Here is a 27,099-nt window from a genome sequence, read left to right as displayed (position 1 = left end):
TCGGCCGGACGGATCTCTCGTGCAGGTGAAAAGAAGAAAAAAAAAATTATCTACTGGTGATTCACTAATATATTAAAGGTCATCAAAAAAAAAAAAAAAAAAAAAAACAAAAACAAAACATATCCAAGAGTATTCGGTATCGAGAGAAGGAAGAATATCGATACTTCGATAATATCGGAGCCTCTCGATTAGAATCAGCGTGTGCGAACCGCATTCGTGTGTATCGCGTTACACACGTGGATCAAAATATCAAAGGTAAAGGTATCGTCCGATGTATGAGAGGAAGATAGAGCTAATTGCGCGCGAACGCACACAAGGGCGGCAACGGCCTCGCGCAAAAGGGTTGACGTTCAGCGCAAAGAGAGATAGAGACGAGAGAGAAAAAGAGAGAAAGAGAGAGAGAGAGAGAGAGAAAAACGATGTAGAGTGACGAGCTAGAGGGAATCGATCGGTCATTACCATAATTTGTATATGAGTACCACCTGGAACGGCGGCAGTACCCCGTGGTCAACGCTCACACACACATACACAGGAACTTTCTCGGTTTTTCTCTTTCCTTCTTGATCTCTGCCTCTACCCCTCGGCTGTCTCTCTTCTTTCTTCGCAAGCTGCTCACGCGCGCATCAGAATCGTCTTCGTGCATCCAATTACGAGGCTCGGCCTCGTGGAAGAGAAAAACGAGTGCGCCGCGACGACGGTCGTTTGCGGTCGTGCGCGCGGACTCCTGTCGCTCGAATCCTCGGAGCGAGCGCGCGTTTTCGCAAATGATAAATTACATACGCGCCGGGCTATACGCAACAAAATATATATTAATTATTTCGATGACGACGATGATTGTGTTTCGCAACCAGGAATTATTGTTTCCAATCGCGATCGCGGTTCCGGCAGAGCCGCGTAAGCTCCGTTAAAACAGCGCGCACGCGGCAGGTTTATTGCCGCTAATAATAAGCGTTGGATTTTCAGAAGGAAAAAAACGCGAGCGAGGTAAGTGATACTTTCGCCGGGTTTACGCCGCTTATGAATAAGTAAAGCGCACGAGGGGAAACCGAACCGCGCAAGAAGCTCGTGAAGCAGCGCGCGCGCTAATAACGCGCGACCCATTAAAGAGCCCATCTTCGAAGCTTTCGAGATGATGTTCAAATTGCCACGATACGGGCCGTTATGTTTCTCGTTGCGCGCGCACGCAACGTTGAACCGTTATTATTGAGACATTGAGTCGAATCCCGACAACCGAAGCAATTTTCACTTGGACCGCGGGAGAGCTTCGGAACTCTCGAGCCGCGATTTCTCTCCAAATGGGGCTTTCTCTCTCTCTCTTCTCGTTTAAAATCTCGCGACCTTCGGGAACGGACTCTCGCTAATATAATCCGTCGAGTATCGATGTCGCGCGACGTAAATTACACAAACGCCACAAAGGTCAAGGCTTCCTCTTATCTCGAGTGCCTGTCCGAGAGGATGTTCCGTGATTTTTACGACCGACCGCGAGAACCTTCGTTCTCTTCTTTTTTCTCGCGTCGTCGCGTCTAGCGAGGATGGCCCGACGTTTAGAAACATCGATCCGATCGACCGGCGATCGGATCGACTTTGAAAGAATTCCAATGAGACGTTATCTTAAGTAGTTCTTAAAATAACTTAAATATTTAAATAAACATTAAAATAAATAATAAAACAAATTTAAAGGAAACTATACATGTGTGTGTGTGTGTGTGTGTATAAAAACTATTTTCTGATCAAGGACATTTGATGGAAGTGTGTCAAAGATCAGTATCAGTTGAAAAAATGCGTGCCACTTGAGAATTGCTAAAAATTATTGATGTTGTTGCCGACGGGGCTACACCTGTACCGCGTCCCCGTTCAATGCCGAAATCGCGAGGTCTCCTCCGGGGGTATCCACCTTTCCCGTTGCAACGTTAACTCTCTCGGTAAGTCGAGACCTCGATGCGATCGTATATCAATGGCTACAGCCGCGCTGTGTACGTACACACATACACACGACCGCTTCGAATAAATGTAATTATAAGTAAGAGAGCAAGGCTTTTCTCCCTTATCTCTTCTTCGTCTCTTCACGGACCACGCCCTGTCTCCGCCGTACTCTCTTTTTCTCTCTTCGCGACGCAAGACTCCACCTCATGCCCAGTTCTCTCTTTCTTCTTCTTCTTCTTCTCTTTCTCGCACAACACGACACGATAGACAGGCTTAACTCAAGCTAAGATACACTTCCTTCTCTTCTTCATGCTCTTCGTATACGCGTGTCATTGCGTGTATAAAGATACACCCGGAGGCAGATCGAGCGAGTTTCTGCGGAAGAACGTCGCGAAATCGACGAAGACCGTCGATGAGGAAGAGGATAATCGAGCGAGTGCGCGCCGCGGAAATTTGATTAATGACTTTCTCTGATTTGCCCAGAGGTCGGGAGGTCTCAATCAGAACACATTTATGGATCAAATGTCATCGGAGAACACGCGTAAGTAATGCCTCGTTCGATTGTGATTTCTTTCGTCGATCGAAACGTTTTTGCCTCGGTCTGTATTCCGCTTTGTTCGACGCGATAGTTTAAACGTATCTGCCACCATTATCTGAATGAATGGCTGTCGTGTGCACTTTATTAGACTTGCAACATTGTGACGCAATTCGAATGCCTCGACCCCCGGGTTGTAACTTTCTAATGTGCGACTGTTGCGTTACGAGTGAATTGATTCTTTCAGAGACGAAACCTTTCTCTGAATCTTCCTTTCCTCGTGTTGCGAAACGCTCGCGTTTTTCCTCATTGACGCGAGAATCTATGAACGATACACACACGTTTCGTTGAAACGACCGGAATCAATTCGACCAACAGTAAAGATAAAACTCGCGGTCGGAGCGTCGTGGGCTTATCGTGACGCGATTGCTGATGTCGCTTTATTACTCCCGCCGATATGCGCGCGCGCGATTCCTTCGCAAGCTAACGATTTCGCGACGCAGCTGTGTGACGTTGTGGGATTTATTAAATTACGTTTAAACTCCACGGGGCACGGTGTTATATGTGTATCGGTAGAATTTAGGACTCCCGATTGGGGAATTTATTAAATTACGTTTAAACTTCACGACACGGTTGTATTTGCGTTGTGAAAATTTAGGATTACCGATTATCTTCGAAAGCGGAGAAGAAATCGCCGCGAGTCTTGCGCGATTCACCGCAAGCTAACGCAGCCGGCGCCATGAGATTTATTAAATTACGTTAAAACTTTAAGACACACGTGTTATTTGTGTCGTGAAAATTTAGGATTCCCGATTGGGGAATTTATTAAATCGCGTTTTAAAAACTTCGCGGCATGTTTTATTCGTGTTGTGAAAATTTAAGACTTCCAATTATCTTGGAAAGCACTTCGAAAGAAGAATCCGAACGATTCTTTCGCGACGCAGCTGGCGCTATGGGATTTATTGAATCGCGTTTGAACTTCAAGGCATGTGATGTTTGTGTCAGAAAAATATAAGATCTTTGATTATGGAATTTAAATGACCAGCGAAGATTTATTCGGTCAATGTGAGCCAATGTGCCAAATGTTTTAAATTTATTTAAATTACCACACATAATAATTTGAATTCAAATTGAATTTAAATTCAGTTCGAAAATTTATCTAAGAGATGTTTAATTTGCGTCACATGTAAATAAAGTCAAATTTAGTTCATCCTATTTTTAAATTGAATTTTATTCAAATTATGTGTATCAATTTATATATGTTTAAATTAATAACAAAAAAATATATTTTACGAACATTACGACATTAGTTGAATACATCTTTACTAGTTTGATATATGAGCTGAAATTTGTTATTAAATTAACGTTTAAACTCCACATTTCATTAGTGTCGTAAAATTGTGTGCAAATTTAGGATTTCCGATTATCTTCGAAAACATTCAAAGAAGAAACGCCGCGAGTCTTGCGCGAATATTGTATCTCGATAAAATGCGTACACATTCTCGTTAAACTTTCACACGTTTAACATGTATGAGACTACGCGAGTGTACAAAGCGCAACACAGAGATAAATGCTTATCGCGAGGTAATTGCAAAGCAAATTCGCCGCCAAGTAGGCGACGATCGTCGGAAGTTGAAGCAAAGTTTTGCCCCAAAGCCATTTTAATTGATTTTGAATATAAATTATTATATTGATGACAAATATATAAATCTTTACGTATATGATAAACAAATGTCTAGTCATAAACAAATATCTCTTAAATCAAATAATTCCGAGAAGCAAGACTGCTTCGAAGTGTGTGTACGAATAAATTTACATTGTAAACAGATGATAATTTATATTTTCAAATATTTTTTAACTCCATTTTTTATGGTAGATTTAATCTACTTTGGAGTTCGCGCGTGAGGCCGGAGTTATAAAGGTAAAAAAGGTTGAAATTGGTTAATTTTCAGAAGCACACACCCATTGAGAAAAAATCGACCTTGTCGAGAATATACTATATTTATCTTTACGCTTGACAAGCAGAAGATTTATTGCGATTTGCATTCTTGCCGTTAATCGTGAGAAATTTTTTCGACTTTGCAAAACGGACAAATTAATATTCCGTCTTACGCGCGCGCTTAATGATTTCCACATTCAGCGTGATCGCGCCGACACACAGTTAATGAGTCTTTATACACTTAGATTCGATGGAGTAATTAAGACTCCGGACGATCGTCGGGAGATCGAGGTATCGATTAATTGCGCCGCGACACAAGCCGATTTAAAAGGCGAAAGAAAGAATAAACAAACCTTGATAGACGCGGATTATCGCGCTATAATCGCGACGCGACCGTTTTAGCGCCGGCGATAGAAGATCTTCGCGATCGTTAGGCTCTAATCCGACGAGCTTAGCCGAGTTGATCAGCGAAACAAGATCCGGCGAACCGTCATCGCGCGCCGATCGCGACAACTTGATCGTGTCGTGCTCTCCTCGATTCGATCGCGCGAGACGATAAGAAATGAGTCTCTCGATTGGTGAGAAAGAAAGAGAGAGAAACAGTCACGATTTCGCGATTAATACCAAGTTTCTGTTATCGAATCCACTCGCGCGGGAAGCGTTGGAAGCTGAGTTATGGATCGTAAACCGGAGATCCATGACGATCGTTAAACACGCACTTGAATTTGTACTCGTTCGTGACTCGCGATCGTTACCGATCGCGCGCGATGTTAGGCGGATTCTGAATAGCTCTGTTTGCAAATGATAATCGGAGTCTCCTTTCCAACATCGAGATAATTCTTAAATGAATGGGTACGCGTTCGACGCGATTTATCACGAATGCTAAATAACGCAATTTGTAACGACTGACGAAAAACAGACATCGTGCGCGAAATCGAGATGACAATCGAGAACAAAAAAACGAGCGATTGTACGTAACAACGATCGAATATCTTTGAAAAAAAACGTACGGACGCGCGCATCGCTCGGGATTTAATCGATCAATCGCGCTACGATTTCATACAGTTCCAAGAGAGAGAGAGAGAGAGAGAGAGATCAAAGTAAAATTCCACTCTTGTTTATGACGCGTAATGTACAATAATCATCCGAGATAAAATCGCATCAATACATAATTACATACTGTTGCGTTCTTATTACACATGCGCGAGTCGTCCCTACTTAACTCATCTCGTATCTCGGTGGCAAAGTACACTTCCGCTCGCCGAGAATCGCGCGCGTTTCTCTCAAAAAAGAGTAGCTGATTAACACGCGGCTGCGGATTTCTTCGAAATGAAAAAAAGAAACGCACGCGTAAACGAGATGTCACGCGAATCTCAAAATTACGCAATGCTCGCGCGCGATAACGAGCCTCATCCTTCGAGGAAGAGGATAAAAAAAAACCCCTCTCTCGCGCTCTCGCGATTTTTTTTCTTCCATGTATCCGCGAAGTCACAATCGTCGCGCGAGCATTGCAGCGTCGTAAATCAAAGGCATATTCTCCTCCCGTTTGACGCGCGAGAAAAACAGCTGCTCCGTTCGAGCTGCCGCGTCCGAGGGCGTGAGCCGATATGCGCGCACGCGCACACACGTACAATGTATACGCATGTATACGCACTGCGCGAACAATGCTTGAGAGATAGCACAAGGCTCGCTAATTCCGACCGATTGTGCTCACTTCGTGGCTGTCGTTCAAAGCGCTGCGGCTAAAAAAAAAAAAATGAAAAAAAAGGCAACCTGACCGCGGATCTCCGCCTGTGGACAGCTGCCTCCTTTCGTTTTCCTGTCTCTCTTTCTCTCTCGTCCTGCCTACTTTGCTAACGTTGAATTCTCACTCATTGAGCTTGGCACTCATCGGCTGAGAATGAGACGAAAATGAAACGCGTCTGAAGGTAACGCTTTTTTTTTTTGTACACACACACACATACACACGTGTGTAACGGGGGACTCACCTCCTGCGCGTTCATATCGCGTTCTACCGATGGCAGTTCGCGTTGTCGCGTGAAAAGACGAGACAACTACAGATAATATCCATACATAGTCCTCTTGCGCGCGCGCGCAAAACGCGAGGAGAATTCAGTTAAAACCAGATTAGCGTGTGACGTAACTCACCGTCAAGTTTCACGTTATCTAAATTCTAAGTTACGACTAATAGACACAATTTACCATTAATCTTTTCGATACGATCTCTTTGAGAGACGCGGTAGCTCGTGTTTGCTTGTTAAATCTTATCGGCCATTTTTTTCTAGCGCCGCTAGAATCTCCGACTTGATGTATAACGTCAAAAACTTCTTCTCTCTAGAAAAATTCCAGACACAAATAATTGTCCGCGACTATCTTCCCTCGACTACACTTTTTTGCTTATTCTTGTCTCGTGTAACAAAAATCGCAACGAGTAATGATTTACTTTCGCAAAACAAACGTGCGAGTTTGCTCGATGGAAAAAATAACGTGGTCGCAGATCTCGGCGCGGATCTTTTCCGAAGAACTTGGCGATTGTCCGGGAAGAAGAGACGCGTATCAATCCTATGAGAGAAGGAATTCCACGGATGGAAACACACCCATGAACCCGCCGGATGTGAGTGAGCACGTCGGTGGGGCACCCATGCGCGAATAATCCGTGAGCGACACACGCAAATCGCGTGCGCGCGCGCATAAGCCCACGTTGTCGGCTTTCTCCCGGTCTGACGGCAGTGGATGGAGAACCAGTAAAGAACCGGGTATCCGGTGTCTCGCCTGGATCCCCCTTTTCTCGTGAGCTTCGAGAAACGGAGATTGAATCCGTGTATAATTTCAACGAATCCAATTCTCGAGACGATGCGGTAAAGACGTGAAAGAAATGTATATCTTCTCGCCCAATAAAAGATACGCCGCGCGCGTAAAGATTAGCTCGGTCGAAGGAGACGCGACTTGCGCGCAGCGAGGGTCACAGAGACCGAGTCGCGCGGAGATAGAGGTCCGCTCGTAGATATCAATAGAGTAAAAGAGACAAATGTCGAGACGAAGTGACAGCGGACGCGAACGGGAAAACGCACGCGTTTCGCGGAGTCGCGCGTGTAAACACACGCTTGCGCGTGTGCGCGCGTGCACGTGTCACCGCGCCGCGTCTCCTTCCACTTGTCTCTGACCCCGCGCGCCGTCTATTTCTCTCCCTCGCGTTCGCTTGCTCGCTCGCTTCCACTCACTTTTCCCGGGTACGCCCCGTCTTTTCTCTCTGTCTCTCTTTCTCCCGATCCTTCTCTCGCTCCTAGGTACGAGAGCTGGAGTCCGCCGAAGTGCCCGAGACTGCCTCTCGCGACCCGCGGTAAGCAAAGCAAACGACCTTCCGTGGAATCTGGACAACCTGTCTGCCCGCCGCCTGCAGCCGCCGAGACCAGGCCTGCACTTGTTCTGCACACGACTCTGCCGTCGTCTCTCTCTCTCTATCTTTCTCCTCTTCTCTCTCGTTCTCTCTGTCCCACGTTTCTTGTTTGCGCGTCTCTCTCTCTTGATCGCGCGGGCCCGTCTCGTTTCTTCGAGGCGCTAACCGCATTCGAGGGTGTTTTAACGCGACCCTTAGGCGATCATTAACCTCCGTCACGAGCGGATTCGAGATAATCGCTTGCTCGCGCGATTGCCGCAAGTCGCGCCGCGTCGCGGACGCTGGGGCGATGTTATCTTTGATCTTCTGAATGGGAGAAACCGCGCCTTTCATATTGCATACCTCTCGCTGTTATCATATCGCCGTTTTAACGTAAACCTGTTCTTTTTTTCTAGCGACTTTCCGAACTCTTGCTTTTTTTTTTTTATCTTCCCTTCTAAATCTAATTGGCTGCCTTTTAGTCGACGTCTTTTTTGCAGCGTGAAGATAAAAGGAATTAAATCCTCGCCTCGGACACGAAGTCTGTTTCCGAAAAAACAATCGCAACGTGTGATCAACGCGATGTGTCGCCAAAATTTAAGACCGCGACAAAGCGGCGCATCACGTCTATTTTGGGGTCGTCGCGATGAATCACCCGTGCGTTTCCGAAAATCGAATGACAAACGTTTATTGCCACGTCGAGCCAGAAACGCTCTTTGGACTTCTCTCAGCTTTTTTTTTCTCTCCTCTCAGTTTCATTTTGTTCACGCGCGCGCGCGCGCGTCTGGTCTCGTCGCCTCCGCTCGACATTTAACGATTCACGGCAACGATTCTCGAAATTCCCGTTGTGGTTTTTTTTTTCCTTGCAAATTGACGCATCGACTCGCGATATATTTTTTCGCCGTGTGTATGCGCACGCGCGAGCGTATAGGAGAGAGGTCTGTTTTGATAGGTTGTAACGAGTCGAGAAATTTTTTTCCGCACGAATAAATTTTCTGCCGCTGAGTAATATCCGCGGATGCGCATAAATCAACGATAGCCTTATCAAGAGAGAGAGAGAGAAAGAGAGAGAGAGACTCTTGAGCAAATAATCCTTCATCCGCAAGATGATGTTCTCCCGGGCGCGACATCGCGCCTGAAGCAGCGTTCAATTATCCGCCCGCGTTTATATCACCGGTTATTGGACGTTTTTCTCGTCTCCATTTCCGCCTCTGCGCGCATCGCCATTACCGTAAGTTCTGATCGAACGAGATGCCGGCGCGCAAATTTCCCTTAATCGCCGGGCTTTCCCCTTTATGAGAAATGCGACCGGTGCATTTGAATATCGAGCAGGGATGTCGCAGGTAGAGTCAGTCGCTCTCTCTCTCTCTCTCTCTTTCTCTCTCTCTTCCGCAGATACGATTTTATTAATTATACGACCGCCGGTTATGAAATACACATGTTGCGGCGGTTGCGCCAATTTCACGTTCATTCATTAACCGCCTCTATAATTGCGCCGGTAAGTGCTCGGGCGACCGTAAAATATCCCGGGCGACGCGCCACGACGAACGCCGATAATTACCGCGGCCGATGTGTATCGATCGTCTGTACGACGATGAAATATCGCGGCGCGCGAAAACGGTTGCCGCGAAATTGTGGTAAATCGAGGATAACGCGCCTGGACTCGTTAACGAGCCGATCTCGTTCGAATCGGTCGATTATCAGCCGGCGCTCTCATTAACAGAATAGCCCCCGACGAGCAAGTTTTCTCTTGTTGCTCGCGCGTCCCGCGATTTCCTTCCTTCGCGTCCTTCGCGATTATATCGACGCGCGCGACGATTCCCGATCCACTTCGGGAATTCCCTCGACCGAGCGGATTGATGATATGGTAACGATCCTCAACCGTTACGCGCGTCACGTCGCGGAGTGTCATTAAAACTCGCGACCGCGAATCGATCAGTAGATTAACATCCGACGTACATTGATTTATATTAGCGCGCAGACGGTTATTAATCATTAATCTCTCAAGCGCGCGCCCGCGGTGCGCGTCCGTGGCGTTTACAATTTGTAACTGGCGTCAGAATTTGACAAGCGATTCATAGAAACGCGCTTAAGATGTCAATGAAGGGGAAATTACCGCGTGCCTCAATCTCGTGCGTGATCTCGCGCATTAGATTATCAAACAATAACATATAATCATCGAGCTGTAATTAATTTCTTACTTAAATATATGTATATATATATATATACACATATATGTGTCTCAAAAATGTTGTCTACGAGGAGGGCAACGCGAGATAGACGAGGAGAGAAAATCTGAAAACCTGTTCCGCGCGAGAAAGCATCGTATGTGTGATTTAAGAAAAAAAAAAAAAAAAAAAATGAAGTGCTGACAACAGCGATAATAAGACGTTTAATTAATCCATCGGACAGGTAATCGTCACCGCAGGAGCGCGGCTTTCCTCGCACGCGGAAACCAATATCGAATTACCAACCAAGTTGAATTACGAAATTGCCCCGACGCGCGCGTGTGCGTGCGTGTGAGTGCGCGCGCGCGTGTTGTCCGCGTTGCGAAACTGTATAGTTGTTGCGGTCACGGTATGTGTACTTCGCGTTTCGAAAAAAGAAAAAAAAAAAAAAACTGCATTGCTGCACGAAAGCGAGAGATCGCACGAGTGTGGATTTTGCTCCCGCTCCGGATTGCATTACATTTTCAGCCAAATTTCGCTAAAATTCCACGGTTCGCTGGACTTGCCGCGTGTGAGTGTTAAAACCGCGGTCCGGATTGTGTGCGTGTGTGCGTGCGTGTGGCGAAGCGTAATAACATACAATATAATATAATATACGATCTGATATACGAGATAGCGTAGGAGAAGGGAGAAAGAGGGGGCGGCGGTACGTAATCTCAAATCGAGCGAGACCGCGATACTACCGTTTATCGAGAGCAATAGCCGCAATCAACGGCGGGACACCCGTGTTACGCTCCGAGTAACGGGAGCAAAACGAGTCGCGAATCCGGATAGGGCGGACTCGGAATAGAAGGGGAAGGGGGAAAGGGAGATGCGCGTTTTTCGTTGCGATCGAAAGAAAATTCGTTCCGCGCTCCGCGAGCCCGTCGCCGTGAAATCACTTATTGGACGTCCGGACTGAGAGAGCGCGTCCCGCTATCGTCCGAGTCGGAACGCGCTTGGGCTTCGGGGGTCCCCGTGAGCCCGTTGAGACGCGCGTTGCAACATTATTGCCAAGCGTGTAAGCGCGCTTAAAGGGTGTTATTACGCGTATCCGACGGCCGGGCTCCACGTTTCCACGCGAGCTTTTCACCGCGACGAACAAAACGTCTTTCCGACTCTCTCTCGATCGCGTTCCTAGATATAGAGACCGACCGCACAATTATCTCCGCCGCGATTCCTCTCGAAATTGTACGAATTACCGCGCGCATCGTCCGACGACAAACGATCAACTCTTTCCCGCTGATTGCGCGTCTCTCTTGATTTCACATTTTAAAAAAATTTCCATTTACTTCGCGCGAAAGAGCAAAAACAGCAAATCGAGTAATGAGTTTATTTAAGCAGGCGGTTTAATGAGCAATTTTTTATATTATTGTGTTATTTATTGTTTCAACTGCTTGATTATAGCGGCGCTTTAAAGTCAATTTAAGATGCGATTGTGAGTACGCAAAAGCGTTAATTCTCGCTTTGGTCGTCGATTGTGCGCGTGCTGTAATTAAATATAATGCAATCATTTTTAAGAGACGGAAACGCGACTGAAACCCTAGGGAACTGCTCCCGTAACCTAGTCTCGATTTTTAAAACATACGACCGTCGATATATATTATCCGAGTTTCCTTTCGTTCCAGCTGCGATTCCGTATATTCCATACGTATCTGGGGGGGTGGTTACGTAACCGTTACATTAATAATTGCAAAAAGATAAGAAGCAGAAAAATTTATCAGTTTCAATAAAACGCGCAAGTGTAATTAGATTGAAATGTACGCGCAACAATTGTATAACGATTACGAGCGCGCAGTCGAATGTCGGCAATCACGAAATGAAGGAAGTGCATTTGTCTGGCCATTACATCACCGTATCGATTATCTTAATACTCTCTGATCACGTAAAACAAAACAAAAAAAAAAAAAAAAAAAAAAAATACTCTACCGCGGAGGCTGAAGAATGTAAATAATACCGAGATGATTACTCAGCAATATATCTTATTTCTAAACTATACCCCCCGAGCGATTAGATACAATTTTTATCGCATTATTATCGTTATATATATTTTTTAGTTAGTTTTTTTTTTTTTACGCTAGACACACACTTGATGCACACCGCGAGATAACGCGCTCGCAATTACGCGCGACTCCGTACGACCGACACACACGCACGCACGTACACGACAATACACTTTAATAACTAACAATTTCAAGCGATGCCGATAATTATGAAACCGCGTTCTCGCGCGCGGCTCGATTTAGCGATTACTCTTCTCTCTCGCCGCCAAACACTCCGCGAAGTATCGAAATTCTCGCGGAACTCGCTAATTAACGACGGACAAGACAGCGCAGACGCGCTAATTGCTTACTTGCCGCGGTTTATTTCCGAAGACATCGCTGCGACACGGTCGATGAATATAAGAAAACATCGAACTGTTTTTATTGTTTCGCTTTGACGTAGTTGAAAAAAAAAAACAATTTATTGGTAAATTGTTTATGACGCAATAAAAAATTACCAGGGCGTGGTTTTGTAAACATTCTTGTAAGTTGTAAATTTCTAAATCTATTCGATTCTTACTAACAAAACGATCGTGGTAGTGGAACATACATGGCAGCCGAACGTTTCTATCGCCATTGCTAGAAGGGGGATATATATAGTCTTGCAAACAGTAGGGACAGACGGAAAGACGGATGTCGGCCGACGGGCACCATCGTAATTCGATAAACGTACGGATCGGCGATTTTGCGCCGGTTTTCTGAATAGCCGCTCTCGTACACACACACACACGGAACGCCTAACGCTCCTCGATCACGTGGCATCATGGCGATTGCCCATGGAGGTGGAAGAGCTTATTGGAGAACGAAGAACGAGCGAAATCGCCGTTGGCGAGGTAGAGAGACGCCGAAGACGGCAAGTGCGCGACAGAAGCGGAGCGAGAAGGAGAGAAAACCGGCCGAGAGGAGCACGAAGAAAGCGCGAGGAAGAGGCGAAAAAGAGAGAGAACGAACGCGTCGAGGGACCGAAAGAGGAAGAAACCAGAAGGGCAAAGAGAGGACGAGAGAGAGAGAGAGAGAGAGAGAAAGAAGAGGACGAAGAAGGCATCAAGTACAGACGAAGGACAGCGGTGGGAATTAAAAGGAGAGACGGACGACGGCGCACGGAGGTCCAGCGCTTTTCCCTGCAGAGGACCGGACCGCGCCGCGGCACAGCAGCCGCCGCGGCGGCGGCCATCTTGCCCTCCGACGTTCTCCTTCCCGCGCCCTCCTGCCGTTCCTCCTTCTCCTCCTTCGTCTCGCGAGATGCGTGCAACGGCGCCGCACGCTCTCCTCGCGCGCGCGCGCGCGCGTCCTCCCATCGTTCTATCTTGCTTCCCGCACGCTTGTTGCTCCTCTCGCGCGAGTGAGTCCGCGCTCGTTGTGTCGAATGACGCGGCAACGCACAATGTTCGATCGGATTATCCCGACGGATAATCTAACGCTAAGGTCATTTCACAATGGACGCGGAGAGCGCATACGTCACGGTCGCAAAACGCGCATAGAGTTGAACGTTCTGCGTGCGCAGTAGTTTGTTTGTTTGTTTTTTTTTTTTTTTTGCATCTCTCGCGGCTTGACGTTCATTCATTGCAAACTAACGCTTTATATGCTAAATCGTGATACTTTTTGCGCGACGGAATTTTTGTGCGACAGATCGTCAATTTATCACGAAAAAAAATCGCACAATAGCGCGTTGAATCAAATCGTGGCGGAACGAGCGACTGAGCGGCGCTTACGCGTGCACGTTGAAATCAATTTGTGAGACGAATCAACAAATAAACGAAGTATGTAAATAGTCCATGAATTTGTAAATAAATATGTGTCTCGTATAAGTTGAAATTAAATCCATTTTATCGTACTGTAATCAGTGTTTCCCGTTGTGTACGCGACGTCAAGTTTAAATGCACGTACGCTGTATATCGGAATTGAAGCGCACGAGTTTAGCACACAAAAGACTATTCATACGCGGTTAAATGCCAAACGGATCGTTTCGTGGCTCATTGTTGCGGGGACAAGATCGGGCGGTAAAGAAGCAATCGACGGCATCTAATTCCCATTCATACTCGAGGCTTGCGCTCCAACCGGTCGTCGCGCGATTCTTGAATGAACGCTAACTCGAGTGTGTATGTCGTCAAACTAACGTGGAAACAAATCACGATGCGGACGACGGCGACGCGACGACGTACATTTACTACATTTTGCGCTTCGCAATTCGTCCGATTTCGCGGCCTTACGATTCTAACTGTGTTATCCGCCAGTCATTCGGCGCACGAAGCAACCTCTCTCGGGTAATTTACGAGCGCTCCGGAAATATATACCCGCGCGCGGGTTTAACTCCGCAGAGAGTATGCAAATAACTTTGCCACTCGCGGACAACACGTCACGCGCTATCGAGATCCGTTGCTTAATTTTTCCACGGAGAATCGATATTTCTACTTCGTTCGGAATCAGTGTAAAAAAAAAAAAAAAAAAAAAAAAAAATATACTCGTTTGACATTTCGCAAAAGAGCAGTTTTCCACTTAGCAGGAGAGCGAACGAATATATTGGCGGATACACACGTGGACGACAATACGTTCTCGTGTATGTATGTGTGTGTGAACAAAAAGAGCATTGAGCTTAGAAATTCGAATAAAATTCAGTGCTGAAACACAGCACCTAGTTCAGATCCAGCTTGCATTTTGCAATGTGTGCGCAATCGACTATTGGCAGCCGATAGTTTGGCGATGGTCGATGTTATCGAATGTATATCGCATGCATCCCTAGCCGGCGGGCACGGTTGGATTTTCTTGCGTGCGGCTTATGCGTGCCGTCGTGTTTCATGCATGCGTGCACGCACGCGCGTCCTCCTTATTTTGGCTTTTTACCCCGTGGCATTGCGCACTGCGGTATAAGGACACGACCGACCGGAGACGACTAATTGGATTTTTTCTGCGAGCTCCGAGGACGCGCGTTTAAAGGGCCGGTGAAGTAACAAAAGCCGGTTCTCTCTCTCTCTCTCTCTCTCTCTCTCTCTTTCTCTCTTTCTCTCTGTCGCCGGAAGCACTTGTACTACGCCTCGAAGCTATATCTCGAGCAAAGGAACTCGAATCGCAGCACCGATTGACGCGCAACGAGAAAGAGAGATCGCAGCAGTGCCTATTCTCGCGTTCCGGCGATTTGCGATCCGAATGTCGATCACTCAACGATGCGTGTGAAATAACAGGTATTTGCCGGACGAGAGGGAAAGAGAAACCACACGGAGAGAGAGATGATGGAGAAGCGCGTCCAAGATACAGAACTTCGTATCGAGCGGAAGCGAGTCCAAGATTCGCGGTACGTGTCTAGAACTAATGGGGCGTGAGGAAAGACATTCTCGCTACTGAAAAAAATGGGAAATTCGAGAGAAGCAGAGTCGCGATATTCCACGTTGTGTGCTCGTAAGAAAAATTGAAAGATAACACACACACACACACACACACATACACACACACAGCGATCTACCTCATGCCGTAATAACGATCTCCATTAAATCGGATATTAAGTCAATCGATTTTCTCTCGCACTGACAAAGGAGCGTTAGCTCGTTCAATAAGCGTTCTCAATTTGCATTTATTAAGTGCGGGGCGTAATCGACGCGAAGGCCATCGTCGTCGAGAATCGATTCTCGATACGATTCGCGGGAGCAAGAGCCGCGAGAGAGATAAGGAGAGAGAAAGAGATCGGTTTGCCGGCCGGCTATCGGACAGTTGTTTTCACTTCTGTGCGCGCGCACGTAACGCTTATACCAGCGCACTCATGCAAATTCGCCGACCACACGGAGATAGAGAGACGGAAAAGATAGGAGGGCGGAAAAAAAAAAAAAAAAGAGAGATATCGGCCGCCGCAAGGAAATATGTTAACACACGACGACTGCACGACGCATGCACGACGGGGTCTTGCACATAGGCGCACGTATCTTGTGTGCTCGCGTGCGCGCGAGCTATAGGTACGTACGCTATATTTGCGCCGTATCATAATCACTCACGAGCGCGAGAGAACAGATTTGTCTTTACGTCAACCGATTTCTATTTGCGACTGATTGCGATAGTTGTATCGCGGCGCGCTTGTCTTCGAACATTACTTGAAATATATCTGCACTGCAAATCGCGGGCGTAATGATCCTGAATTTTTCAAAGTGAACGGTGGACTCAATTTTTCGCGATATTTTAACGTGCGAATTCGCTTTCGTCAGTGAATTTATTAGTGAAATAAATGTTTCGCATAATGCACGAGATTACCTTCGTTAACATAAAAAAAATAGAAGCGAATATAAAAAATTATAAAGATATAAAAAATAGATCATCTCTCAAATAAGAGATTATCAAGCTTAGAATTGTCCTACTTTAAAATTACTCTCCATTTTAATTTTTTTTTCTGTAAAGATATCGTTAATTAGTTTGATTCAATCGCGGAAAAAAAAATGAATTGCTTTAGTTAGTCGACATTGCCTGTTGCAGAATCATAAGTCAGTTACGATGCGTAGTGTGGGGTAAAAAACGAGAAAAAAAAAGCTAGTAAACGCGAGACGTGTAAATAATACTTTGGCGTAATTAAAAGAATAAACGCGACAACGCGATAAAAACGATATAATCAATGCAGTAATACCGATCGCTTTGAAATAAAAAAAAAAAAATAATAATGTTTGTTTTTTTTTTTTTTTTTTAAGAGCGACGTGGAACGATTGTAAAATGACCGCTTCGCGGAATGGCATACATATGGGAAACGAAACGGTGAGGGACAAACGGAAAGAAATGCGGGGTTCTCGGGCTTATACATTCTCGATTCCACGAACGAAACGGTTTTTACGTCGGTGCACCGTCATTACGGCAATTTGGGGCGCATACGAAACATCGGCGTCCGGTAATCCAAAAATTCGCGGGATTCGGCGGCGCTTTCACACACACACACACACACAAGGAGGATTTCATTTCGAGCGTATACTTTTAAAGAAAACGAACTTAACCCACGCGATGCAATTTTGCGCGCGAATACCATTTTGCGTACTTTTTGATTTAACCGCTTTGCGTCGTATTCTCCTCCGTAAAGGACTCTAAAGATAAACACATATAATTTCTCGATCTTTATGCCATTCACATGTGCTTATTACATGTCAATAAGTATTACACGATGAAATATGTTTGCTGCGTCACGAAAAGAAGATCCCGGAACGTTTCTCTCTCCGCGTTTTATTAAAAACCTAACCAACGACGCGCGGAAAAAAAACACATTGCTCAACGTTGCGCACAGTACATACATCTCGATTTTTTTTTTTTTTTTTTTTTAATATATTATAAATGACATATTTATATGCCAATTAACGTGATCGTAGCAACTCTATTACGTTCGCAAACGCGCCACGTTAGCTTTTATTTGTTTGTGCGTGACAGCCGTGTAATTTTGTAGGATTATACATATCTTTGTATTAACGTTAATTGATAATCACTATATATCGGCTTGGCGCTTAATGCAATTTACATAATAAACGTCAACGTCTAACAATCCAGTCGGACGAGCGGCGCGCGAAAAGCAAACGGGGGGAGAAAGAAGACGGTCGACGGTTGAAAAATTTCGCGTAGAGATATATTCCTCGAAACCGCCGAGCGCGCCTGCGGGTTATACACCGCGGATTATATCTCGTGCTTCTCGTCGGCGTTAATAGGCCACCGGTAACTTATACACTTTAGCGCGAGCTGTATATGGGAGCAAACCGAAAGGAGAGAGAAAGAGAGATAGATAGAGAGAGAGAGAGAGAGAGAGAGAGAGTGAATGGGAGAAAATGCCGTGGTTATAAACGTAGAAACGCCCCGTAGGGAGATCTGTCAAATAAATAAAGCACGAAAAAGCGCGGCACGCGTGTGTTTGTGCGCGGCGGTGTATATGACGTCACATCCTCGAAAACACTATTATTATACCTCAACCACCTCCGCCGGCGCATTAACATAGATTACGCCGCCGCGGCCCTCGAGCGATGTTCGGTCCTCGACCATTAGACGATCGCCATTGTGGTTACCGCGACGACGGCGGCGGCGGCGGCGGCGGCGGCAAGCGAACTTGTGAGACGGGATTATATTTGCGCGAGCGCGTCCCATTGACGGAAAACACGGTGATCAGCGACGTGTGAAGCCGTCGCGCGCGAACATTATAATTTCCTGCCACAACGGCGTGAAAAACCACTGGTTCTCTTCGCGGAACACCTCGGGAGATAGACGACTTTCCGTCCGCGTGGGAGTACAACGTCCGTGAATTTTCACGCGAGCGAATTACGCTAAAAAAAATTAAAAAAAAAAAAAAAAAAAATGTACGTTTGTAACGTCGTGACGTTTATTGTGAGCGATTATTAATTGTGAAAATATTTTCGTACGCCGCACACAAACACGGTTTACCGGGTATATCGCTGATAACATCGCGGCCAACGCGATCGAGTGATTCGAAGGAAAAGACGGTGATCGATCGACTCAACTGGCCGGCTTGTCGTGCGTTATTTGTAAAACGGCAGAAAAGCCAAGTCGTTGTAAGAAAACGATTTGATTGAGCTCGGGCGAGCTCGTATCGTGACGTTATCTCGAAAACGTTTGGTTTAATTGAAAAGGACGACGTTGCGCGCGTAGGAGTTTATTAAGTCGCGCATTGCGCAAAAAGAAAACAGGAAACGGACTATTAATTAAACGCGTGTGTAAAATGACGACTAGAGATATGCGCACGCGCGTTTTTTTTTCTTTCTGCCATTTTTTTTTCTCGCATTTGCACGCAGCAGCAATTTTTTTCCCCCGCGCAAAACGCGACTTATTTATTAAACGCGTTAAGTATGATGTTTAACGATCGGAATCGTGAAACTCGGTCGGGATTTGGAAGCTGTCGAAAGCGAGATCTGCTATTCCCGGCTTCGCTTTTAAGCTACTTATTCCACGGGTTTAAACTCTCTCTCGTTCGCGGTTGCTCACCCGACGGCGAAATTCGAGAGACAGGTTCTCAATTTAAGATGGATCAATCCGCGTGGCTTGACGGATAATCTTCTCTCTCTCTTGGAAGAAACTTGAATTAAAGGGACGAAAACCAGTATCGCCGACGTAAGACGTAACTTGTTCGTTCTGTATGCCGAGGAGATTAAATGGATATACGAACCGAAAGATTTAAAATGAATGTACGAACCTCAATTATTTCTTCACACCTCGCTGATTCATAATTCAGATTTGCTCAAGGGAAAAAAAAAACGGAATTAATCATTCTATGTATATATTAATATTTTTACAAGTTGCAGTACTCCTTCGCTATAACGTAATGTGTGCGTAGGTATGTTAAAACAAAAAACAAAATGACATTGTTTTTTTATTATTAGCACGTAGTTTTTTTTCAGGTCAATGTGAGACAACGTGCTTGACGCACGCGTGCAAATATATATATTCTTAAACAAATATATTTCTAAGTATATAAACAACATATATAAAAAACACATTTGCTTGATGCACGTGCAGATATGTTTTTTAATCAGCAAATCAATACATCTCGGAAATTCGAATTGATTTCAATTCGAATTATTAAATTCGTCTCGAGATTAATTGACGCTTAATTTAAGATGATGCTTGATTTGCATCTCATACATAAATTATCCACTTTGCTACCTGTGAGATAAAAAAAAAAAAAATAAAAAATTTATTGGCCAAAGAGAAGTTTTTATTCGACTTGAAAAAAAATACATGCGAATTTTTAAAACTGTTTAAAACTCGTTCGAACTAAATATAAAAGGGGATTCGAGAATTCGCGCGAGAAACTTGTTCTTTCTTTACTTCCTTCTTTGAGGCCATGGGCGAGCGGAAAGACGGCGCGGGTCCTGCTGTTCCTTTTCTTTCCTCTCTCCGTTCCTACGGCTACGGTCAACGGAAAGAGAATGATGGAACGTGAGGGACTCTCTTTTTTCGCCGAGCTGCGTTTCTGATCGCGAACTAGACAAAAGAGAGTAAGGAAGGAACCTCTCTGGAGATCTTTTTTTCTCACTCTCCTCACTCGATCGCCGAGAACGAAAGAATTTCTGCGCGGAACAATTTCTTTGTGTTACGCGGATATTATATCGATTATTTATTGCTTCGATGGAAAGCGAACGCAAAAAACCTAGATTGTTTTCGAGCTAAAATAATCGCGGCAATTAACAAACAATGTCATAAAATAATAAATCTAATAGAAATTATTATATTATGAAATCAAGCTCTCCGCGTCGCGCGCGCGAGCAACAATGCGAATAAATTGCGCAAATCTGAGATCCTTCGAAGGTCTCCTTTCCCACTAACTGCGTCATCGAATCTATCAGCGAAGGTATAAAAGAAACTCGAATTTTCGAGTGTCGTTGTAAAAACATCTTTTTTAGCGAAATAAACAGTCAACTTTTTCCTCGATGACGAATTGACTGACTTTTTTAACAATTTGTGTGCAAAAGTAATTTTGACGAGAAAAAACGGGGAGAAAAAAAAACATTGACGTTGATTTGACGAACGGAAAGAAATCTCGATTGGAGAACAAAATTCGACGGGAAAACGGTGCGGCAACACGCGCGCTTCGTGACGGGGCGAGAGAACGAAAACTAAACGGCTTTTGCAAGAAATGGCGCGGAGAGGGTTGTCTTTATTTTCCCTCGAGATATCCAAGGTCTTTTCGCGCGCATATTTCGCACCGATTAATTTTGTCACTGATTTTTATTTGTTGCGAAAGAACAAGGTGGCGCGCGCGCGCGCATATAGTTGATGGTTATTGGCTCGCGATACTCCACGTGCGCTGATGCGCGCGCGCGCGCGCGTAATTCGCGCGCTCGCGAATATCGCGAAATGCGCGCCGTGCACGCGAGACGTGTGTGTGTGTGTGTTGGAGTTTCTCTTCTCTCGCGTCGTAATAATAAATTCTACGTAGCAACGTGACTTATCCGCGCAGCTCGCGGCTAAGTGCGCGCAATAATTGTTAATTGTCGACGTTGATACACGTGCCAGATAGCGCACCGTTCCTCTTGCGCTATATATATACCCTTGTTCCAATTTGTTTGTCTTTTTTTTTGTTCGCGGCTTGTTGCTGCCGTATCTGCGATAATTCGCGAACGAGGAAAAACAATTGATAGAAAAATGCTGATAATTCATAGACGTTTGTTAATATATGACGTCATTAGTTCTTTACAATTGTAAGCAATCTGCGCTGTTATAGGAAAGAATTTGTTAATCGAAACTTTGTTCGGTCATTAAATTGATGTTTTTCTAATCGCGCTCGACCGATGAAATTTAATTATTTCCGGTTGCAATTAAAACAACAAATTACTTTTGTAAATTTCCATGTTCGACGAATATGCGTCTTTTTTATCGAAAAACAGAGAGAGAAAGAGAGAGAATGAGAGAGAAAAATATAAGTTCGCATAACTCTTGTAAAAAAAAGTCTGTAATTATTACTCTTGTTTCGGTCGCCAAGTCGTAAATACGCGTGCTAACGAACCACTGAATCTCTACATTCGTTTGTGAGGCTGTAACAAGCTCCGAAGCTGACATTTAGCTCATCCCCTCATTTTTTCGTTCTGACCTTTGCCGCGCGTCTTCTCAAACTCTGTTTCTCTCTCTCTCTCTCTCTCTCTCTCTCTCTCTCTCTCTCTCTCTCTCTCTCGTTTCAACATGTTATCACTTCGAATATCTTCGAGACGATCTTGACGAGAAAAATATGCGTAATCGCGCTTTTTTTCTTTCCAATATCCTTTACAATATTGCAAACATTAAGTGACTCATTTCCCTCCTCAGTTAACTAAGTCTTCTTTCGCTCGTTTTATCTTTGCAAACTATTTGTTGTTATTTTTAAAGCAATCGCTGTTATTCAGAGCCAGCGAGATGACACGCGAGCAAATCGATTGTGTTGCAAATCGATTCGTGTTCGCAAAACTGAATGCGAATTAGAAAATTTGTCGTATGTGTATGTTAATGAAAATCGCTAAAAATCCGACTCTTCTCGTCGGTCGTGTTTCGTGTCGGCGGCGGCGGCAGCGTTGCGGTCACATCTGTCGTGGCGGATAGACCAAACCGCAAGACGCATTGTGAGTCAATAATGAGGGAAGAGGATAAATTACCTGCCGCGTCGCGAACCGTCATCAGATGACTGTTACAGACGAACGAGCCGAGGATTCGCAACTACATGTAAAACAACACGCGACACAAATGGGATTTGTGTGACGTAAACCGTGTAACACGCTCCGCTGCATATGATTATTCAAACAACACACGAGAGAGATCGTTTGAATTCACAACAAGGAAAATGACTACGTGGCAGATACTCGCGCGAGCGAGTTAAGTCAAGCAGAAAGGAGGTGAGTTCGAGACACGTGGACGCGTACTTACCCGGCACGAAGCGATGCTGCAGCGGCGGCGGTTGTGAGTGTCAGTTGCTGGCCGGCCGCAGCTGCAACGACGGCAGGCGAGTCGGCCGCGACGAGCTCCGACAGAACCAGGACCGTTGTCGTGGTCGTCGACGGGCTGCAGTTTGGAACTGTTGTGCTGACGGTGTGACGCACCGTGGGTGACAGTTCGTCCTCGTGTTGCAGCTGCAGTTGCGGATAGTGTTGCAGATGGAGACCCGTAGCCGAACCAGCAGCCGAGGCGATGTATCGCGCGGTGACACAGGGCGAGATCAGGCTCGTTGTCCTCGTCACACCGGCTGATGGCGAAGGCGGCGACGTAGGCGTGGGCGGCGGCGGCGGATACTCGAGCACTTGGACCCGATCCGTGTGCTCGTTCTCGTAGATGATCTCCTTGTCGTGCGTGTACATGACCGTCTTTTGTCCGTCATTGTAAATCAAGTCGATGCCGGCCGCCGCGGTCTCGGCGCCTGGTGTTACCCGATCGTCAGGATCGTCCGCTGCGACCGCGGCGCGTTGTTGTACATCGTTCGTATTATTGGACTGAATATGCGACTGCTCTTGTTGATGATGATGAGGATGGTGATGGACATGGTGGCGATGATGGTGATGGTATTTTGGATGGAGGGTGTGTACGGGCGGCGGTTCGTGCAACTCGAGCACGTTGACCGGCTGCATGGTCGTGAGGAGGACTTGCTCGCTGTCATTTTGATTTTGATTGCTCAGAGAAGACGCCGGCGAAACTGGAGCCTCCTGCACCTGTAATAGAGGCGTACAGTAACAGAAATCAATAAGACAGTCGATACATTTGACCAATTAACTTACCGTCTTTTTATCGGTAAACGAAATTTCGAAATCTGAATTTTTATTTTGTCTGTGTTATCACATTTGTTTTTTAACAAACTAATCTGCTTGTGAAATTGTCGAATGGAAAAATAGAAACCAATAGGAGCTAAAATACTGGACGTTCGTGTATACTGATCAGTATACGATTATCATCTCGTTCAGTTCGGGGGTTTTTTTTCGTTATCAAAAGTTTCATTATGACACAATTATTTATTAAAAACCACCAAACATTTCGAATTGCGAGCTGATGTGCAATCCGTCATATAATTTAGTTTGTCACTGGAGAAGGATCCCCCGATACAAGGATCGAAAACATTCGACCGAAGATTCAAACAAACATTTTTATACACGGACAGCCGGCTCGTATCGGTCTCTCTCTTTTTCCATTGTGTTTAAATATTCCCTCTTTATTTTATCATCTTGTTTATCACTTGATATATTTATATAGGATTAGTTCTTTTCTTGTCTTAAACGGATTAAGAAAACGCGATGTATATTTATACACGCGCCGTCGTAAAATCACACGCCGTAACCACGTTAGAGACATACCGATACGCCGAGAAATAACGAAGAGCCTTGATCTTTACAGAGCACAATAGCTATCGCGCGAAGGCGTTTTTCTTTTTTTCTTTTTTTTCCTCTTTCTGAAGCCGCGCGCTTATCGCGTATGCGCACGCACACGCTGAATTAAATCGCCCGCAAACACAATGATAACAAAGTTAATCCAACCGGCGCTAATTTATTAATCGCGGTCTTAACAAGCGCGGCTTTACGACATTGGGATTTACACGGCCGAGCGCGCTCCCGTGGAACACACCTCGAGCGCGTGTTGCAACGCGCGAGCTTGTTGTAACAATTTCGAATGCTAATTAGCATCGCGCGATAGAAAATTTATATTAATATCTTCTCGCGCGATGTGTGCGAAGCGCGCGAGAGACGTTTACGCGTGTGAGAGAGTTTTTCTCCTCGCTCAAACATCTCTCCTCTCGTCATAATTAATCGCCCGTTTCTGTGTGCGAAGCGCGCGAGAGAGCTCGCGCCGAGGAATTCTCCGGACGCAGCGCACGGACTCGAAAGATCAAACGATCGCGAACTGGACTGGACTGAAAGTTTTGCCGTTCGCGATCGCGCAGAGATCGGCCTTCTTCGTCGCGAAATTCAGGAAGAATCCGGCGCCTCCGCGCTTTCATTTCCGAGAAGCCGACGCGATTCATCCTCCACCGCGACACACCGTCATTATCTAATTGCTTCCACGAGTCGCGATTTATATACTGTTCTCCGAAGACAGCGCGTTACGTGATAAGTCGCGTTTTCACCGATGTGTACCTCGCGACAAATGTCGTTTCGCACATGCGTAGGGATGGAGCTTTCTCTCATGCAAATGTCCGTAGGTTCTAAAGAGTGGAAGTAAATATAACACAAAGGTAATAATTAGATAGGATAGGATAGGTTAGATGGGATGGGATAGAGTTTGTGTGAAAAGTTCAGACAATTTGATCACAGAAAAAAAGATTTGCTGAAATAGCAAATTAGTTGCTACATGAGCAAAAAATGGGCTAAAACCTATTGAGATTTTTTATTTTGCTAACAAAACGTTTTAACGATGAAACAAAAATTCAATAGACTCAACAGATAGTTTCGTGCTGACTGTCTAATAGCAAAACTTTTTTTTTCGCGTATGGAGATCACGCGCATACACCAGCGGGGATCTCCAAAGATGAGAAAAATAACTTTTTTCGCGTCTATTGACAAAGTTTCGATCGCTGGTGCACTTTTATTGATTTACGTCAAACGTTTTGATCCTTGTTTGAATTATTTTCAGCGATTGACAATAAAAATTGTTCAGTGATCATCAAGTCAGATCGAAAACTTAAATGCCATTGACGAGTCAATTTCACAACGTACAAAAAACATACTCAATAATCAAAGATGTTCCTCTTCAAATGTTCCTCTACAGACCGTTCTAAGACGTTCTAAGACAAACAGACGTTCTAAGACGTACAGACGTTCTAAGACGTTCCTCTCTACAGATGTTTCTTCTACGGTTAAGTTAGTCAACTCGAAATTACAAAAACAAACTCGTATGCACAATTGATATCTTAAACATGTTCGTTGACGACGATCGTAAACGACCGGCGTGCCCTACCGATGCACCTATCTACTCGGCGACACGTCTATCCGCGAAGTTAATGCGCGAAAACCCCTTCGACCCGCATAAATAACGAAACGGTACAGTAACGACGTCGTTTGGAATTTCTGACCGTGTCGCCGGATTATCGTGCTTTCTAGCCAGTAACGTGAGTTATTTCGCGAAGTTTCTCCCTTTTCTTCGTCTCTTCTCTCTCTCTCTCTCTCTCTCTCTCTTTCTCGCCTTTTCCTAGGAAAACCTCGAAGACCTCGGAGAGCTGCCCGATGCCACACAGTCACTGTATGCGGCATCATTCGTAACGTGACAGCGAGCGACGTGGCAGCCGCTATTAAAGCGCGCGCATATTGCAGCGGTTTGCAGCTGCAACGATGGGTACCGTCAATTAACATAATTAACAATATTATGAATCATCTTCTTAATGTCCGAAGAACTTAGTGCGCTAGAAGATACAGCGTTGAATCACGCGTTAGTCCGAGGCAAACAAAAATCCGCTCTTTTTTTCCGCCTTTTTGTCACCTCTTCTCTCTCTCTTTCTCTCTCTCTCTCTCTCTCTCGCTCGCTCTTTGCAAAATTAAATTCTTTTTCACTGTTTACTTATTTCTCCTAGCGCGAGAAACTTAATCCTCCGAGTGTGTCACCGGTTTTCTTTATATTTCCTCGCGCGCTGACCGTCGTAAATTCAGACGCCGCGTGAATAATCGCGGCTACGATTAAGCACGAGGATTAGCGTGATGAAATACAGTCGGTAAAATCGTTAATGGACGAGCGCGCGAGAAATTCTGAATAGACCACACGTGTTTCCCGATTGCCACAGGCCAAAGTACGTAACATTGTTTATTTTGCGAGATTACGACTTTTCACATTACTCTCGAGCGCCTGACAAACTCGGTGTTTAATAACGTCACAACTTTGTTACTTAGTTTGTTTGTGTGTCATATATAATATTTTAATAATTTTTGCGAAATCTCTAATGAGAACACATGAGAAATGTTTTTGGGTGTTTTATGTGTGCTGTGTGTAATCTCGCACAAATGTGATCTTTGCTTCGGGATTCGAGTCGAAGGCGAATTTGTTCAAGATGACGTTCGGTTTTTCGTTTCGATTTCGATCCACAATGTATGAACTGGACATGCAGGACGTGTAATAAATAATTCTGTTAAGAAGAATCTTTTATTATTTAGCCGCGAATTTACACAACAGAACATTACAACTACAACTAAATAACACGACAACATAAAACATCGACAATATAAAAACATCACGCAATCAAACGCATTGCAATTTTGCGAATTTAAACTTTCTTCATTTTTTTTACAGTTTTTCTGCCGTTGAGAAAATTTCTCTTTCTCTTCGGATTCATTTCTTAAAATCACGATATGCTTCATCGGCAGTGTCAGGGGTCCCAGATACGCCGACCAGAAACATTAATCAACACAACCGCGGTGAGTCGCGTAACCGCGACACGAACCTCCCGCGGTCGTTACACGACGTTAAGTACTCTTCGATGCGAATACTCGGCCATGTATTTCCCTCGAAATCTAATCCTAACGTCAGTCGCTGAAATTTATCGCGCTCGCGCCGACACCGTTGGAACCGGAACCGCACGCACGGAATCCATTAGTTTTTATTGCATTTCTCTCGCACGGAATGCAATAGCGACAAACGGTAAAAATTATCTTTTACGACTCTGTTGTTACTCCGTCGCGGTCTGTCGTCATACT

General features: G+C 45.1%; 1 protein-coding gene across 1 annotated transcript in view; it reads right to left on the bottom strand.

Moving 5' to 3' along the window:
• Positions 1-27,099, bottom strand: part of LOC109852831 — a 104,016-nt gene that overhangs the window by 66,632 nt on the left and 10,285 nt on the right. The window contains exon 3 of the mRNA XM_020424356.1: positions 22,367-23,142. Within this exon, the coding sequence (XP_020279945.1) occupies positions 22,367-23,142 (776 nt within the window). The remainder of the gene's footprint in view (positions 1-22,366; positions 23,143-27,099) is intronic.

Source organism: Pseudomyrmex gracilis, unplaced genomic scaffold (genome assembly GCF_002006095.1).
Source record: "Pseudomyrmex gracilis isolate BER0280 unplaced genomic scaffold, ASM200609v1 scaffold_37, whole genome shotgun sequence".
NCBI classification, from domain to species: Eukaryota; Metazoa; Arthropoda; class Insecta; order Hymenoptera; family Formicidae; genus Pseudomyrmex; species Pseudomyrmex gracilis.
Note: the sequence above shows the minus strand (reverse complement) of the source record. Positions and strands in the feature narration are given on the sequence as shown.